The following is a 16,058-nucleotide window of genomic DNA, read 5'->3' as shown; positions in this document are numbered from 1 at the left end:
AAGTTGGCCATGTTCTCTTGCTGTCTTTTCATGTCTGTGTGACCATCGGGCCAGTGGGAAGAACCGTGGGGTAGAGGAAGTCCCCTCCCTGCAAGACCACCGCTGTCCCGACCTTCCTGACCGTCCTTCGGGGGCAGGAAGCTAACTAAGCGGAGGGGCTGCTCTACGTGGGACACGAGGCCTGGACCTGGGTTTGCAGAGGAGGAAAGGACGTTAGCCGGGAGGAGGACGGCGGCAGTTAGTCATGAGGCATCAGAACGAGGGAACGAAGGCTCAAGGTTCCTTCCTTTTTAAAAGGCCAACAATGATCCCGCCCCCTTGGCTAATACTGGGAGGACAGGGGGTAGGAGAGACATGGTAAGGCGCTCCCTGAGGTCCAGGGAGTGAGCGGTCCGACCCCAGCTGGTCAGATCCTAGGAGCCCCTTCAAAGGCTGGGTCAATGGGAGGGAGGCTGGTGCCAGGCAGCCTCCTCTCTGTAGCTCAGGGGGTGGGCAGGCCAACCCTGTCATCGCCTGGGTCTGTGGCCCTTTGTGTGAGTGCCTGGCAAGGATGACGTGGGGCACAGCTGCAGGAGGAGCGGAGGCGGAGCGCTGCCCTCCTGTCCCAGGCGTCTTCAGTGGTGGGACAGGCCAGGGCCTCTGCTGGGCCGTCCCTGCTGGGGCTCTGTGTCCCCCAAGAGTGAAGATGGCAAGTTTCTGGAGCTCCTCTCTGCCCAGCCGCCTCCCCTTCTTCCTGCTGCTCCTCCAGTCACCTTCTAGCCAGGCAGGTAAGGCTGATCTTGATCCCTGCCGGAGAGAAAGGCTGGTTTCCTAGGCTAGCCTCCTTTCACTCAACCTCCAGTTACTACGCAGTAACTATTATCTTTCTGAAACACAGATGTCCGACATCCGTCCCCTCCTCAGAAAACATCTGTGCTTTGCTGCAGTTTTCGGAATAGAGCCCCGCCTCCTGGCCATGAACTTCACCCTGACTCTCTGGCCTCACGCTTACCAGCTGCTTAGCTTTGGTTTCTCACCCAACAAACAGGGACCTGATAGTAACAGCCTCTTGGAGTGGCTGTCAGGGTCCGTGCGTGAGACAAGGTCCATGACAGCTTCGTAGTCCCGATCCCAAAACACCACCGTCAGTCAGTGCGGGTGGGAGTAGCATCGCGGGGTCCGTGCGGGTGGGAGTAGCATCGCGGGGTCAGTGCGGGTGGGAGTAGCATCGCGGGGTCCGTGCGGGTGGGAGTAGCATCGCGGGGTCAGTGCGGGTGGGAGTAGCATCGCGGGGTCAGTGCGGGTGGGAGTAGCATCGCGGGGTCAGTGCGGGTGGGAGTAGCATCGCGGGGTCAGTGCGGGTGGGAGTAGCATCGCGGGGTCCGTGCGGGTGGGAGTAGCATCGCGGGGTCCGTGCGGGTGGGAGTAGCATCGCGGGGTCCGTGCGGGTGGGTGTAGCATCGCGGGGTCAGTGCGGGTGGGAGTAGCATCGCGGGGTCAGTGCGGGTGGGAGTAGCATCGCGGGGTCAGTGCGGGTGGGAGTAGCATCGCGGGGTCAGTGCGGGTGGGAGTAGCATCGCGGGGTCAGTGCGGGTGGGAGTAGCATCGCGGGGTCCGTGCGGGTGGGAGTAGCATCGCGGGGTCCGTGCGGGTGGGAGTAGCATCGCGGGGTCCGTGCGGGTGGGAGTAGCATCGCGGGGTCCGTGCGGGTGGGTGTAGCATCGCGGGGTCCGTGCGGGTGGGAGTAGCATCGCGGGGTCCGTGCGGGTGGGTGTAGCATCGCGGGGTCCGTGCGGGTGGGAGTAGCATCGCGGGGTCCGTGCGGGTGGGGTCAGTGCGGGTGGGAGTAGCATCGCGGGGTCAGTGCGGGTGGGAGTAGCATCGCGGGGTCCGTGCGGGTGGGTGTAGCATCGCGGGGTCCGTGCGGGTGGGAGTAGCATCGCGGGGTCAGTGCGGGTGGGAGTAGCATCGCGGGGTCAGTGCGGGTGGGAGTAGCATCGCGGGGTCAGTGCGGGTGGGTGTAGCATCGCGGGGTCCGTGCGGGTGGTGCCCTGTGCTCACGTCCTGGGGAGAAAGAAAAGAAACAGGAGACCCCACTCCTTGTCCTCCCGGGAACCTTGCAGTGAACAGGGCTCCCACCTCCCAGCGGCTCCGATTCCAACGGGGAGACGCGCTTCCTGTGGGAACAGGCCAGGCGCCCGCACCCCCCCCCCCCCCCCCCCCACCGCCACACACACACCCGTTGGGATCCGAGGAGACTGGAAGCAGCACCTGCGGTGCCAGGTCTGTGGGGGCTGCGGGCAGCGGCAGCAGCGGGGAGGGCGGGCAGGGCCTCCCGCGGGGAGCCTGGCCAAGTCCGAGCGGGAGGCCCACGGAGAGCTGGAGTGCGGTGCTGACGGCGGGGCTGAGGACCGGGACACAGCCGCCCTGAGGCCGCAGGCTGGGCCGTTCACTCCCAGGATGTCCAAGAAGGGAGCGCGTGCCTGTTTCAGACGCCATCAAACGCCCGTCCAACCCCCTGTGAGCGCCGGTCCTGCCGGGCTCACCGCCCTGACGCGCTGGTGTCCCGCACAGGACCGTTCCGCGTGGAGGGCCCGGGGCGCCCCGTGCGCGCCCTGGTGGGGCACCCCGTGGAGCTGCCGTGCCGCCTGGTTCCCGCGAGGAACGCCAGCGCCATGGAGGTGGGCTGGTACCGGCCCCCCTTCTCCCGGGTGGTGCACCTCTACCGCGGCGGCCAGGACCAGGCGGAGGAGCAGGCGCCCGAGTACCGCGGCCGCACCGAGCTGCTGCGGGGCGCCGTGGCCGAGGGCAAGGTGGCGCTGCGCATCCACCGCGTGCGCTTCTCCGACGAGGGCGGCTTCACCTGCTTCTTCCGAGACCACGGGCAGCAGGAGGAGGCGGCGCTGGAGCTGAAGGTGGAAGGTGGGTGCCCCCGCCACGCACCTGCCCGGCAGGCCCTCCGACTTTTCTTTCTTTCTTTCTTTCTTCCTTTCTTTCTTTCTTTCTTTCTTCCTTCCTTTCTTTTCTTTCTTCCTTTCTTTCTTTCTTTCTTTCTTTCTTTCTTTCTTTCTTTCTTTCTTTCTTTCTTTCTTTCTTTCTTTCCTTTCTTTCTTCTTTCTTTCTTTCCTTTCTTCTTTCTTTCTTTCTTTCTTTCTTTCTTTCTTCTTTCTTTCTTTCTTTCTTTTCTTTCTTTCTTCTTTCTTTCTCTTTCTTTCTTTCTTTCTTTCTTTCTTTCTCTCCTTTCTTTCTCTTTCTTTCTTCTTTCTTTCTTTCTTTCTTTCTTTCTTTCTTTCTTTCCTTTCTTTCTTCTTTCTTTCTCTTTCTTTCTTTCTTTCTTTCTTTCTTTCTTTCTTTCTTTCTTTCTTTCTTTCTTTCTTTCTTTTAAATCTTTATTGTTCAGATTATTACAGTTGTTCCTCTCCCCCCCCCCATAACTCCCCTTTATCCGGTTCCCACCCCACCGTCTGCCCTTACCCCGCCCCCCACTGTCCTCATCCATAGGTGCACGATTTTTGTCCAGTCTCTTCCCGCATCTCCCACACCCCTTTCCCCCCCAAGAATAGTCAGTCCATTCCCTTTCTATTATAATCACCAGTTCATTCTGTTCAGCAGATTATTCATTCACTTGATTCTTAGATTCACTTGTTGATAGATGCATATTTGTTGTTCATAATTTGTATCTTTACCTTTTTCTTCTTCTTCCTCTTCTTAAAGGATACCTTTCAGCATTTCATATAATACTGGTTTGGTGGTGATGAACTCCTTTAGCTTTTCCTTATCTGTGAAGCTCTTTATCTGACCGTCAATTCTGAATGATAGCTTTGCTGGATAAAGAAGTCTTGGTTGTAGGTTCACTTTGAATATTTCTTGCCACTCCCTTCTGGCCTGCATAGTTTCTGTTGAGAAATCAGCTGACAGTCATATGGTTACTCCCTTGTAGGTAACTGACTGATTTTCTCTTGCTGCTTTTAAGATTCTCTCTGTGTCTTTTGCTCTTGGCATTTTAATTATGGTGTGTCTTGGTATGGTCCTCTTTGGATTCCTTTTGTTTGGGGTTCTCTGTGCTTCCTGGACTTGTAAGTCTATTTCTTTCACCAGGTAGGGGAAGTTTTCTGTCATTATTTCTTCAAATAGGTTTTCAATATCTTGCTCTCTCTCTTCTTCTGGCACCCTCATAATTCGGATACGCTTGAAGTTGTCCCAGAGGCTCCTTACACTATCTTCATATTTTTGGATTCTTTTTTCATTTTGTTTTTCCGGTTGGGTGATTTTTGCTTCTTTGTATTTCAAATCTTTGACTTGATTCTTGCTATCCTCTAGTCTGCTGTTGGAACTCTGTATAACATTCTTTATTTCAGTCAGTGTATGCTTAATTTCTAGTTGGTCCTTGTTCATAACCTCAAGGGTCTCACTAGATTTCTTGAGAGTCTTACTAAACTTATCGGTGGTCTGACTAGACCTATTGAGGGAGTTACTAAATTTATCAGCGGTTTCTAGAAAATTCTTGACAAACCTTATAAGTGTGGTTTTGAACTCTATATCCAGTACTTTGCTTTCCTCCATTTCTGTCATTTGTGACCTGTTTCTTTGTCTCCGCATTTTTTATGCTTCCCTGTGTTGATAGAGTGGCTCTGTATGCTAGGTGTCCTATAGGGCCCAGTGGCTCAGCCTCCCCAATTACCTGAGGTGGACACTCTCGGTGCACCACTTTGTGGGCTTTGTGCACAGTCTTGTTGTAGTTAAGCCTTGATTGTTGTAGGTATCACTGGGAGGAATTGACCTCCAGGCCAATTGGCTGTGAGTATCAGCTGTGTCTACGGTGGGAGAACTTCTGTGCTGGAGACACCCTTCTGGGGAAAGACTTGCTTCAGTGGGGCTTTGGTGCTCACTGAGTCTGCCTCCTGTGTGTGTCCCTTATGGATCTGAGGAGTTGTAATCTGGATGGTCCCACTCTGACCACTGGGTACACTGGCTCTTGGATCTCTAAGAAGGTGCTAATTTAGCCTCTGCCTGAGGCTACCCAGTAGGAGCTATGGAGATATCTGCAGATTCCTCTTCTTTGTTTGGGATTTGGAGGTGCCCAGATGAGGCCCAGCTGTGAAGCAATGCAAGCTGATGTGGGGCCTTGGGCCTCCTTTTGGAAGTTCTGGGTCTCTCTGACCCAGCTGCAGTTTGTTAGGTAATTTTCACATTGCAAAGGGCCAGGCCTTTCATATGCAAAAGCTTCTGCTCACAGCTTGGGTTGGGTGGGGTCTCAGGGGATCAAAAGGGCAGAGCAAGCAGCTATGGCTGTTCCTCAGTCCTACCCTAAGAGGCCCCACATCCCAGTGTCCCGGTAATGGCTGCAATCACCTCTGAGAGAAAGCCGCCCTCGAGTTCCGCCCGATGCCAGACAATCCAGTTTCTCCCTGTATGACTCTGGGTTCCCAGAGACTCACTTGGAACTGGAGTCAGGGCCATCGGGAACTTGTGACTCCCTCCCAATTGAAAAAGACAACCACGTCCTCAGTTACCAGCCCTTTCCACGTGCGCCTCCGTACCTCTGCACTTTACTTCCGCACCTCCTCTGAGTCTCAGTGTGCTTTTCTCTTTCCTTCTAGTTGTAGAATTTCCACTCAGCCAGCCTTCCTGTGGTTCTGGATGATGTCCATTTTGTCTTTTAGTTGTATTTTTGAAGCTGTTGTGCAAGGCAGCAATTTCCGGTGTTTACCTATGCTGCCATCTTGGTTTCTCCTCCGGCTTTTCTTTCTTTTTAAAATATATTTGTATTGATGTCAGAGAGGAAGGGAGAGGGAGAGAGAGAGAAACATCCGTGATGAGACAATCGTGGATCGGCTGCCTCCTGCGTGCCCGCACTGGCCGAACTGACTTGTGCCCTGACCGGAATCAAACCCTGACCCTTGGTCCAGGCTCAGCCGCTGAGCCCGGGACCTGTGGCTTTCATCATCCTCGGGCCATAGGTGAGTGCCTTCAACCCCACATCGCCCTCCCAGGCGTCGCTTCCACAGGCGCATCTGGTCCTCAGGGCCTGCTGCTCGTTCAGACCGGAGCACCCAGAGCAGCCAGCCCACAGCATGCAAGTGCCTGGCTCAGTGGTGCTCCTCCTCCGGGAGCACCTGCGGCCAGTGAAGGGCTGTTTGGGCGATGGCAGATGGCTTGGAGGCATTCCGCAAGTACTGCTGAGTGATGAAAGCAAGCTACACTTGCCTGGCCGGGCGCACAGTGGTTAGAGCGTTGGCCTGCAGACCAGAGGCTCTCCGGTTCCACCCCAGGTCAAGGGCATGTACCTCCCTGCAGGTTCCGAGCCTAGGCAGGGGCACATGTGGGCGGCAACCAATTCATGAGTCTCTCTCATACAATGTTTCTCTCTCTCTCCCCTTCCTTCCTCCCTCCCACTCTCTCTAGAAATCAATGGAAAAAATACCCTCAGGTGAGGGTGTTTTTTAAAAAAAGCAAGCTACACAATGACACAATGTAGAGAACAAAAACTAAACCTTATGTTTGTGAATATATTATGTATATCTCAGAAAAATATGAAAAGGGATCCGTAAGAAAGTTAGTGTGGTTCACTGTGGGGGCGCGGAGAGGAGAATGGGGTGTGACCCACCACAGAGCATGAAAGAAAAGATCATAATTACCCATGTGACCTTCCTGTAAAAGCACATGTACGTGTACATTTGTGTACATATAAAGAACAGATGTGTAAGAAACAAAAATCAAAATAGAAAAAAAGAGATCAATGGAAGCAATAAAATCTGAAATAATCAATTTCTGATTAGTTTGTGCTACTAGAACAGCGGTTCTCAACCTGTGGGTCGCGACCCCTTTGGGGGTCAAATGACCCTTTTACAGGGGTCGCCTAAGACCATCGGAAAACACATATATAATTACATATTGTTTTTGTGATTAATCACTATGCTTTAATTATGTTCAATTTGTAACAATGAAATTGGGGGTCACCACAACATGAGGAACTGTATTAAAGGGTCGCAGCATTAGGAAAGTTGAGAACCACTGTACTAGAAGATAATATGAATAACCTGAAAGTTAATCAAAGTGTGCAAGGGGACTCTTTTCCTTCTTGTTGCTTTGGGGTTATCTTCTGTTTGTTTGTTATAAACAAGGGGATCATTCCTAAAAGAGTCAAATTGACCAAATCCTATTACAATGAAAAGTTGATGTGTTTGTGGTGTTTTATTAGGTGAGAAACGTTATTGAAAAATATATTCCAGCCCTGGCCGGTTTGACTCAGTAGATAGAGCATCAACCTGCGGACTGAGGGGTCCTGGGTTTGATTCCAGTCAAGGGCACATGGCCAGGTTGCGGGCTCGATCCCCAGTGGGAGCGTGCAGGAGGCAGCTGATCAATGATTCTCTCGCATCATTGATGTTTCTATCTTTCTCTCCCCTCTTCCTTCCTCCTGAAATCAATAAAAATATGTTAAAATATATATTTCAACATAGTTGAAGTGAGTAAACCGACAAAACAAATGTCTGAATATGTCACCTAGAGTGTTTACTTCCCTACTCCCTTCTCCAGAATTTCATTTTCAGTATGTTTTATGTGATGAATGACAAGTCATTCATTTTTTTTTTTAAATCCCAGGATGGTTAGATGTGGGCAAGATGAAGTGGATGAGAGGGAAGCTTTGAAAATTATTTTTTTTAATTGATTGATCTTTAGAGAGAGAGAGGAAGGGAGAGAGAAACATTGATTTGTTGTTCTACTTATTTCGGCATTTATTGGTTGCTTCTTGTATGTTTCCTGACTAAGGATCAAATCTGCAACCTTAGGGTAGCTGGACAATGCTCTAACCACTGAGCTGCTGGCCAGGGAGAAAATTAATTGCTATTTAATCGAAGGACAAAAATGTTGTGAGGGTGGGAGCCTCCTTTCTCCCCTCCTCCTCCCCACCTGTGGTGAAACACCAGCCAACCCGCCAGACAATAGCCCACTGCAGGCCGGGACCAGGGGTGGCATTGTGTGCGGGATAACAAAGCGCTATTCTAGGGGTGGCTGCAGGAGGTGGAAATAGCTGTGTGTCACAGGATGGTCTTCAGACAGCATTTGTTGTACAAAAAAAGTAACCTCAAAATGAAAACTGCCAGGGAAGGAAGCTTCCCTCTGGATTGGTTTCCACATTCCAACCTCTTCCTCCTGCCGAGTCTGCACAGCTGAGCCAGCGCCCGCCTAATCCGGGAGCCAGGAAGCTGGGCGAGGTTAGGGCTCCAGGCAGCGCTATGCCAGTGCAGGTCTCAGATGCCCTCGCCTCCTCCAGTTTGTTGTCTCTCTGACCTTATTCTTTCCTTGTCATTTCTGTGATTTTAGTAATAGTTGTCTCTAATCCTTTCTTTAAACTCATCATTATGAAACCTTAAAATGTATGCAGAGGTAGAGAGGATAACGGTAATGAGCCTCCAAGGACCCAGCACTACCTGCAATAGTTATGGCCAAAGGCAAATTGCTTCACCTGACCCCTCGTTACCCCCTTCCGACTGAGTGACTGAGGCAAGTCCTAGGGTGCAGTGTCATTTCGTTGCTAAATCCTTAAGGATGTGTCATTCAAGTGTAAGAATGCTTGAGGAGGTGGCGGAGGTAGAAGAGGGTAAAGGCGGGACAAACGGTTCTGGGAGGAGCCTGACTCGGTAGCTCAGCTGGTTGGAGCATCGTCCAGATGTGCCAAGGCTAAGGGCTTGGTCCCCAGTCAGAGCACATACAAGAAGCAACCAGTGATGCATGGACAAGTGCAACAGCAAACCAGTACTTCTCTCCTCCCTTCCTTTCTCTCTAAAATCAATCAGTACATTTTAACATGGTGATGGAAGGAGACTTGACTTTGGATGGTGAAGCCACAATGCAGTATACACATGATGTACTAGAGAGCTGTACACTTGAAAACCTATATTTTATTGACCAATGTCACCCCAATAATTCAATGATCACATTTTTAAAAATTAACAAAAATTCCTTAAAGTCATCAATGTCCAGTCTGTGTTCAGATTTTCCTGGTTGCTTCGTAAGTGTATTGTACAGCTGGTTTGTGTGGCTTGAACCCAAACAAGGTCCACACATGGGTCTGTGCTGTAGTGTTTCCCTCGATCCAGATCTTGCCGATTTCGTCCCTTGCTGTGTAGCAGGGTGCTCTGTCCCCTGCACTTCCTGTTGGCGGACGGGTTAGATGCGCAGTCGCCTTGTCAGGCACACTCCTGGGGGCGTCGTCCCTGCTGCTTCCATCAGAAGGTCCATAGGCCTCCTGTTCTCTCTCTTGGTTACAAAGAAAACGCTGAACTGTGAGCTTGACAACCATGCTCTGTCGGTACCCAGATAAGAACTTCAAAGTAGACTTTGCTGTATTTTCTTCTACGGTCGTATTTATACCTACGAATCCCTCCTGACCCATTTATTTATTTTTTAGATGAACTTCTTTATTATTGATTTGAGAGAGAGGAAGAGAAAGAGAAACATCGATTTGTTGCTCCACTGCGTCATGCATTCATTGATTGTTTCTTGTATATGCCCTGACCGGATCTCGAACCCGCAACCTTGGTGTATGTGGATGGGCTAGTGGGCCAGGGCCCTCCTGACCAGTTTAGTGTTGCTTGTTGTGACTTAATTCCTAAGGAGAATGGCAGTGTCTTTATCCAGCCCTCTAAAGCAGAGAGCAAGGTACGGGCTGGCGGAAGCATGGCACATGGAGCCTGGACAGGCGGCGCGTGGGCACTGCCCAGCAGACTCTAGAATGGGAAAGCGGTGGAACCGGAGTGCTGAGTCCCTCCCTCACTCCGCTCCCCTCCACACGCTCAGGCACAAGTCCTGTGGGTCCTCCTGTCTCCAAGCTCCAGAAAAGGGATTCCTAAGCGGCGTGCGCATGGAGCCCTCCGGCAGCCTGGGCAGGTGATGGCCCTTCTCGGAGGACGACGTAAATGCATAAAATAAAACACATCAGCCCGAGACAGTGAACAGCATAACAAGATATGGGATGTGCCGGGGTCCAACCCCAGCAGGTCCAGGGGTCCCCAAAGGTGTGGACGGAGTCGGCGAAGAAGGAATGGCATGGAGGCAGCGTTCAGTTGATCAGCAGCCTAGCCAGGATCTCCAGCCACGATCTCCAGCCAAGTTCTGGTCTGGATCTCCAGAGAGGTTCTGTGTCCATGTTGTCTTGCTAGGTTCTCCAGCCAGGTTCAGTCACCAGGTTCTAGTCAGGCTCTCTTGCCAACCTCTGCAGTCAGGTTCAGTCCAGGATCCCTTGCCATGTTCTCTCCAGCGAAGCTCCTCCATCTCCAGGTCCCGCGTAGGTTCTGTCTTCTGAATTCTGTGTTCTAAGTTCTGTCTTTTGCTGTCTTGTTGAAACTGTATTTATACCAGTTGATTCAATCCTATCAATCTCTATTACAAAGGTTAGGGCGTTTCTTATCTCCATTCCAGGGAGAAAAGATTATGTAGTTTAAGCATGATTGTTCATAGTTAAAGTGATTAATTACCCGCCTGGCACTTAGTTGAGGGGTTTTATTCCCTCCCTAACTTCAGGGGAAAATCCCTACCTGGGGATTCAACCTTTCTCGGAGAGGTGACCTTGGTTAAAACACAGCGCCAAGAAGGTGAGCAAACATATTAAGAACCGTATGCCATATATGCCAGGTCCCTTGAAACAGCAAGGATGGACCGGCTCCCGGCAGGGATGGCCCTGATAATGAGTGTAATTTCAAACTAATGAGGGACATAAGTGATACTTTGAGATTTCTGCAACAACTCCATATGACATGAAGGTATTTGTGGTTTTTATTGATGACAAAGTCACAGGTTCTGCGTGTATTGCTTACAAACATAATAGAAAGAAACACTACATTTGGTTTCAGTGTTACTGAAAATACATACATATCCTTTTCCCTATGTGAGTTCACAGCCCTTTGAACTTCTCCACCTCCATCATGTCCCAGTGCCGGCTCCTGTCCTTTTCATTGTCCCCGCTACCATGACCTCTGAACTGCCCACCCGACTCGCCTCTGCTCTATGGTCTCAGCTCAGGCCTGTCTCTGAGGGGCGGGCCCTCCGCCACCCTGGCGGCCTCAGCATCCCTTAGCTGGTTCTCAAAACTCCCCAAGATTTGCCCAACCTGCAGCCTTGAGTGCTGCTGTTCCAAGCTCTAGCCTCTCCTTCAAGACTAAGCTCAGGTGTCAATTCTGTGCTGCCTTCTCTAAGCTTCAGTTATGTTCATTGCCTCACTCACCTCACTGTGGAGCGGGCAGTCTGGTGCGGGGGTGTCAGCTGGCTGGCCTGTGCTCCCTCCAGATCCTCCCTCTGGGTGGGCCTGTGCTCCCTGCAGATCCTCCCTCTGGGTGGGCCTGTGCTCCCTGCAGATCCTCCCTCTGGGTGGGCCTGTGCTCCCTGCAGATCCTCCCTCTGAGTGGGCCTGTGCTCCCTGCAGATCCTCCCTCTGGGTGGGCCTGTGCTCCCTGCAGATCCTCCCTCTGGGTGGGCCTGTGCTCCCTGCAGATCCTCCCTCTGGGTGGGCCTGTGCTCCCTCCAGATCCTCCCACTGAGTGGGCCTGTGCTCCCTGCAGATCCTCCCTCTGGGTGGGCCTGTGCTCCCTGCAGATCCTCCCACTGAGTGGGCCTGTGCTCCCTGCAGATCCTCCCACTGAGTGGGCCTGTGCTCCCTGCAGATCCTCCCTCTGGGTGGGCCTGTGCTCCCTGCAGATCCTCCCTCTGGGTGGGCCTGTACTCCCTGCAGATCCTCCCTCTGGGTGGGCCTGTGCTCCCTGCAGATCCTCCCTCTGGGTGGGCCTGTGCTCCCTCCAGATCCTCCCACTGAGTGGGCCTGTGCTCCCTGCAGATCCTCCCACTGAGTGGGCCTGTGCTCCCTGCAGATCCTCCCACTGAGTGGGCCTGTGCTCCCTGCAGATCCTCCCTCTGGGTGGGCCTGTGCTCCCTGCAGATCCTCCCTCTGGGTGGGCCTGTACTCCCTGCAGATCCTCCCTCTGGGTGGGCCTGTGCTCCCTGCAGATCCTCCCTCTGGGTGGGCCTGTGCTCCCTCCAGATCCTCCCACTGAGTGGGCCTGTGCTCCCTGCAGATCCTCCCACTGAGTGGGCCTGTGCTCTCTTCCAGATCCCTTCCACTGGGTGGGGCCCGGCGCACTGGCCGGCCTGGCGGTGCTGCCCCTGCTCCTGCTGCAGCTGGTGGCCGGCCTGCTCTTCCTGGGCCTGCAGCGCAGGCTGAGAGGTACGCCTCGCGGCACAGTGCCTTCCCAGCATGAGCCATGAGCGGCTCCCAGCCCTTCCTTCCAATGCTCCTGGGTTCAGAACCCCGTGCCAGGCTCACGCAGCAGAGCGCTTGTCAGGCCGCAGACCCTTGCACCCTGAGGTGGGCTTGCAGATGAGGCAGCTGAGGCAGGAGCGGGTCCACATGCCTGGAAGCCTGTGCGGGGAGCTCAACCCGAGCCGTGCTGGGCCCCGGCCCAGGGAGCATTCACACGCAGGGAATGAGCTTGGGTCGCGCAAGGCTGGGCTCTTGAGGGGAATACAAACACACGCAGTAGGTATTCAAAAACCCCGTCCTCCATCTCCATTCAACGCCAAGGACTGGGTTTTGCCGGAAATGGAGCTCCGCATTTGCGCCCACACTGTCCATCCCTGCCCCCCCCCCCCCCGTTCTCAGAGGCAAAGACGCAGGACCTGCTTCTTCCACACCCGCTCCCAAGAGGATGGCAGCGAGAAGGGCTTTGCGGGGAGTGGGTGTTGGTGGCATAAAAAATGGGGGCTTTTTCTCTCCTTGAATTCATCCCCCATTAGCAAGGCCTTAAGTCCACAGGCTGAGCAGAAAGAACCTGATGGCTCTGCGGGCCTGCGTCCCGCTCCGCTGACCCTCCCGGCTCAGGGCCCCACCTGTCAGGCAGCGCCAACGCCCTCCCCTCAGTTGTAAGGAGGGACTAAGGGGTACCGTTATGTGACGTGCCTGGTGCGCAGCAGCTGCTCCGTTAAGCGTTCAGTCCCTCCCTTCCGGTCAGATGGGACGCGGCCTGACATTCACACAGCGGCCCCAGCGGGTGGGGAGGCCTGTGAACTGACAAGAGGCCTGCTCTTCCTGGGCGGAGCAGGCGACGGTGATCAAATCTTGTTGGCCTGGGGCTTTGCTGTCCACCGAGGTTCCCCACATTCTTTATCCCAGTTTTTTAATTGTTTTATTGCTTAAAGTATTACACAGAGTATTCTATACGTCTCCTTTTTTTTCTCCCCTTGACCCTCCCCTAGCCTCCCATGCGCCCCAGTGTCTTGTGTCCATTGGTTATGCTCGTATGCGTGCATACAAGTCCTTCGGTTGATCTCTTACCCCCCCTCCCACCCCCCAACCCTCCCCAGCCTTCCCGCTGTAGTTTGACAGTTTTTAATCCAGACAATAGCCAAGTAAAGAGCCCGGCTCTCCGCTCCAAGCCCAGCGGCTCTTCCCACCAAAGCAGGCCGGTGTGCGCCAGCCCAGGGACTGATTGTGTTGCCTTTTTCCATTTTAGGAAAACTTCGAGCAGAGATAGGTGAGTTTCAGTTACCTGCCCTCCTCCTCCCCACCCTTCTGGTTTTGGCCTCACCAAAATGGCCGCTCTCTCAGAACATCTGTGCCAATCCCTGAGTTCCCTTTAAAACGCCCGAAGCAGCCCAGACTGACAGAACATTCCTTCCTCTTGCTGCTGTGAGCCAGGACAGGCACCGACCCGCAGCTTCCCTCCCTCCGTCCGTCTGTCTGTCGGGTGTCCCTGTCAGGCAGAAAGAACTTTAGGTGATTTAAAAACACAGGCCCAGAGGAGGCAGTGTGGCCTCGCAGGCCTTCTAAGCGCCTCTCCCTCTGTTCTTTTCAGAGAGCCTTCACAGGACCTTTGGTAAGTGCTGGGGTACAGGCCCTGGGTCAGCTATGTCCCTCGGGCCCGGGCACCTGGCCAGGGCAGGACCCTGGCTCCTAAGGGGTTCCTCTTGCCTTTTCTTTGAATAAGCACCTGCACCCAGGACGGGTGAGATGGCTGCGAGTGCGGGCACTTGCGCTGAGGCACTGCTGCTCGCTCCGCAGGGCTCACACCACACGCTCGTCATCCTCTTCTCAGGAAGCAGAGGGGGGCAAACGGGACCTTTGCACAAATACTCGCTGTCTAGCGGGGAAGTGCCACCCATACATGGAGAACCAAGGACACGTGTCACCAGCTGAACCCACGCGGTGGCGTGTTCCTGAGTACAGGAGTACAACTACATGACTAACCCCGGGGGGCTTCTTGGAGGAAGAGTGAAGATACCATGCCCCACTAAAATGCTGTTCAGGTCTAATGATGTCATTTTAAAATATTGATAAAAATAAGTCGTATTTTGAGACTTCTGCAACATGTTAAGAAACCCCATACAATATGGGGGGGGGGTGCGTGGGCATGGGGAGCCCCATTAACCCTATTTGTTCTTGGTGGACAATTCAGATCCTCACTTTCTGAGGGTGCCCTGCTGGAAGGTGACCCTGTTTGTCATTGTGCCGGTGCTCGGACCCCTGGCCGCCTTGGTCATCTGCTACAACTGGCTGCACCGAAGACTAGCAGGTGCAGGCTGCAAATAGGGCACGGAGCCGGGGGCGGAAAGATGACCGGGCTCCAGATGCTGGGGTCTCCCTCTCTGTCCCCAGGGCCAGCCGGGCTCCTCAGGGAATCCGTGGGTCCCATAGTGGAAAGGGGGTGCGTCCCTGCAGAGCTTCACAGGGAGGCGCGGGCGGGAGCTGGTCACCTCCCACCAGTCACCTACTTCTCTTTGTTTTCAGGGCAATTTCTTGAAGAACTAAGTAAGTTCTTTCCTCCTTCTTATAAGCTGAAAACAAAAAAATAGGAAAGCAGCAAAAGAGTGGGGCCATGAGGCATGGAAAGGCCAGAGGAGAGGGGGCTGGGCTGCACGGGTGAGGGCACTCTGTGAGGTAGCAGCCGTCTTGCCAGCTGGCCAGGTGGCAGGGGAGGAAGTGGGGGCACCACCTCGGAGGCACAGACCCCACTCCTTCCCCTTCCGAGGGCAGCTGCCTGCCTCAGCCCAAGGCCCTCAGAGACAGGCCCAGGCGGGCGGCCCAGGCCTTTCCTCTCCCGGGTTAGACGGTTTCATGGCAGAAACTACTGACAGATTTTTCAAGTTGTTTTCTTCTCCTAGGAAACCCCTTCTGAGTGGAGGTGCGCGTTGGCAGACGTGGAGGAGAGCCTGGCTGGGCCAAGGGTCGGTCCTGGGGGTTGCGTCCATCAAGGCCTCTTGGCTGTGGGCACCTTCCAACTTGCACTTCCAGGAGCGCTCTAAACTCCACATAGGATTGATTTCTTTTTTTGTTTGTTTGTTAATTTTTTTTTAAGGAAAGGAGAAACGTCGTTTGTTGTTCCACCTTATCTACACACCCATTTGTTTCTCTTGTCATCTACTTTTTCCCAGCTCTGTCTTTCCTGTTTTTGTACCTACGTCTTTCTTTTTTAAAAAAATATATATATTTTATTGATTTCAGAGAGGAAGGGAGAGGGAGAGATGGAAACATCAATGATGAGAGAGGATCATTGATTGGCTCCCTCCTGCACAACCTCTACTGGGGATCGAGCCCACAACCTGGGCATGTGCCCTTGACCGGAATTGAATCCGGGACCCTTCAGTCTGCAGGCCGACGCTCTATCCACTGAGCCAAACCAGCCAGGGCTGTACCTACATCTTTCCACCTCCTGCCTCCCACCCGGAAGTCCGCAGGCACTGGGCCTCAGAGGGCGCCTGTGCTGCACCAGCGCCCCGCGGCCTCTGACCCTCTCCCGCCCCGCAGCATGCCGACCTGCAATGACCTGTCCCAACGGAGGGTCGAAGGGAAGGAACATGAGTCCCAAACAGCAAAGAGCAGAGGGCGCTGCAGAGTGAGGACGCAGGGAGAGAGCCAGCGCCTGGCGGAGCTCCGCCCAGCGGGGCGCCCTGAGGATCGGGGACAAAGGTGCGGATGGCCGCCCTGCTTTGAGGCCCCCCTGTACTTCCTCGGCCAGCAGAGGGGTCCCTCAGGCTCCCCTCCCGTCCCTTTCCTCCCATGTCCATGCCTATCAGAGTACCCCCGTTTC

At 53.8% G+C, this 16,058-nt stretch overlaps 1 protein-coding gene across 2 annotated transcripts; it reads left to right on the top strand.

The window, feature by feature from the left end:
* Positions 1-632: 632 nt before the first annotated feature.
* On the top strand, positions 633-15,440 carry MOG (myelin oligodendrocyte glycoprotein). Of its 2 annotated transcripts, XM_059702224.1 has the most exons (8): positions 633-767; positions 2,554-2,901; positions 12,086-12,199; positions 13,485-13,505; positions 13,827-13,847; positions 14,427-14,543; positions 14,759-14,779; positions 15,133-15,440. In XM_059702224.1, exons 1-8 carry the CDS (start codon positions 686-688, stop codon positions 15,144-15,146), a joined length of 738 nt encoding a protein of 245 aa, XP_059558207.1. In that variant the 5' UTR covers positions 633-685; the 3' UTR covers positions 15,147-15,440. The 2 variants fall into 2 exon arrangements, with proteins under 2 accessions (XP_059558207.1, XP_059558205.1); XM_059702222.1 differs by lacking the exon at positions 15,133-15,440 and having other exon boundaries at positions 14,759-14,843.
* The last annotated feature ends 618 nt before the right edge of the window (positions 15,441-16,058 follow it).

Source organism: Myotis daubentonii, chromosome 6 (assembly GCF_963259705.1).
Source record: "Myotis daubentonii chromosome 6, mMyoDau2.1, whole genome shotgun sequence".
In the NCBI taxonomy this organism is placed as follows: domain Eukaryota; kingdom Metazoa; phylum Chordata; class Mammalia; order Chiroptera; family Vespertilionidae; genus Myotis; species Myotis daubentonii.
Note: the sequence above shows the minus strand (reverse complement) of the source record. Positions and strands in the feature narration are given on the sequence as shown.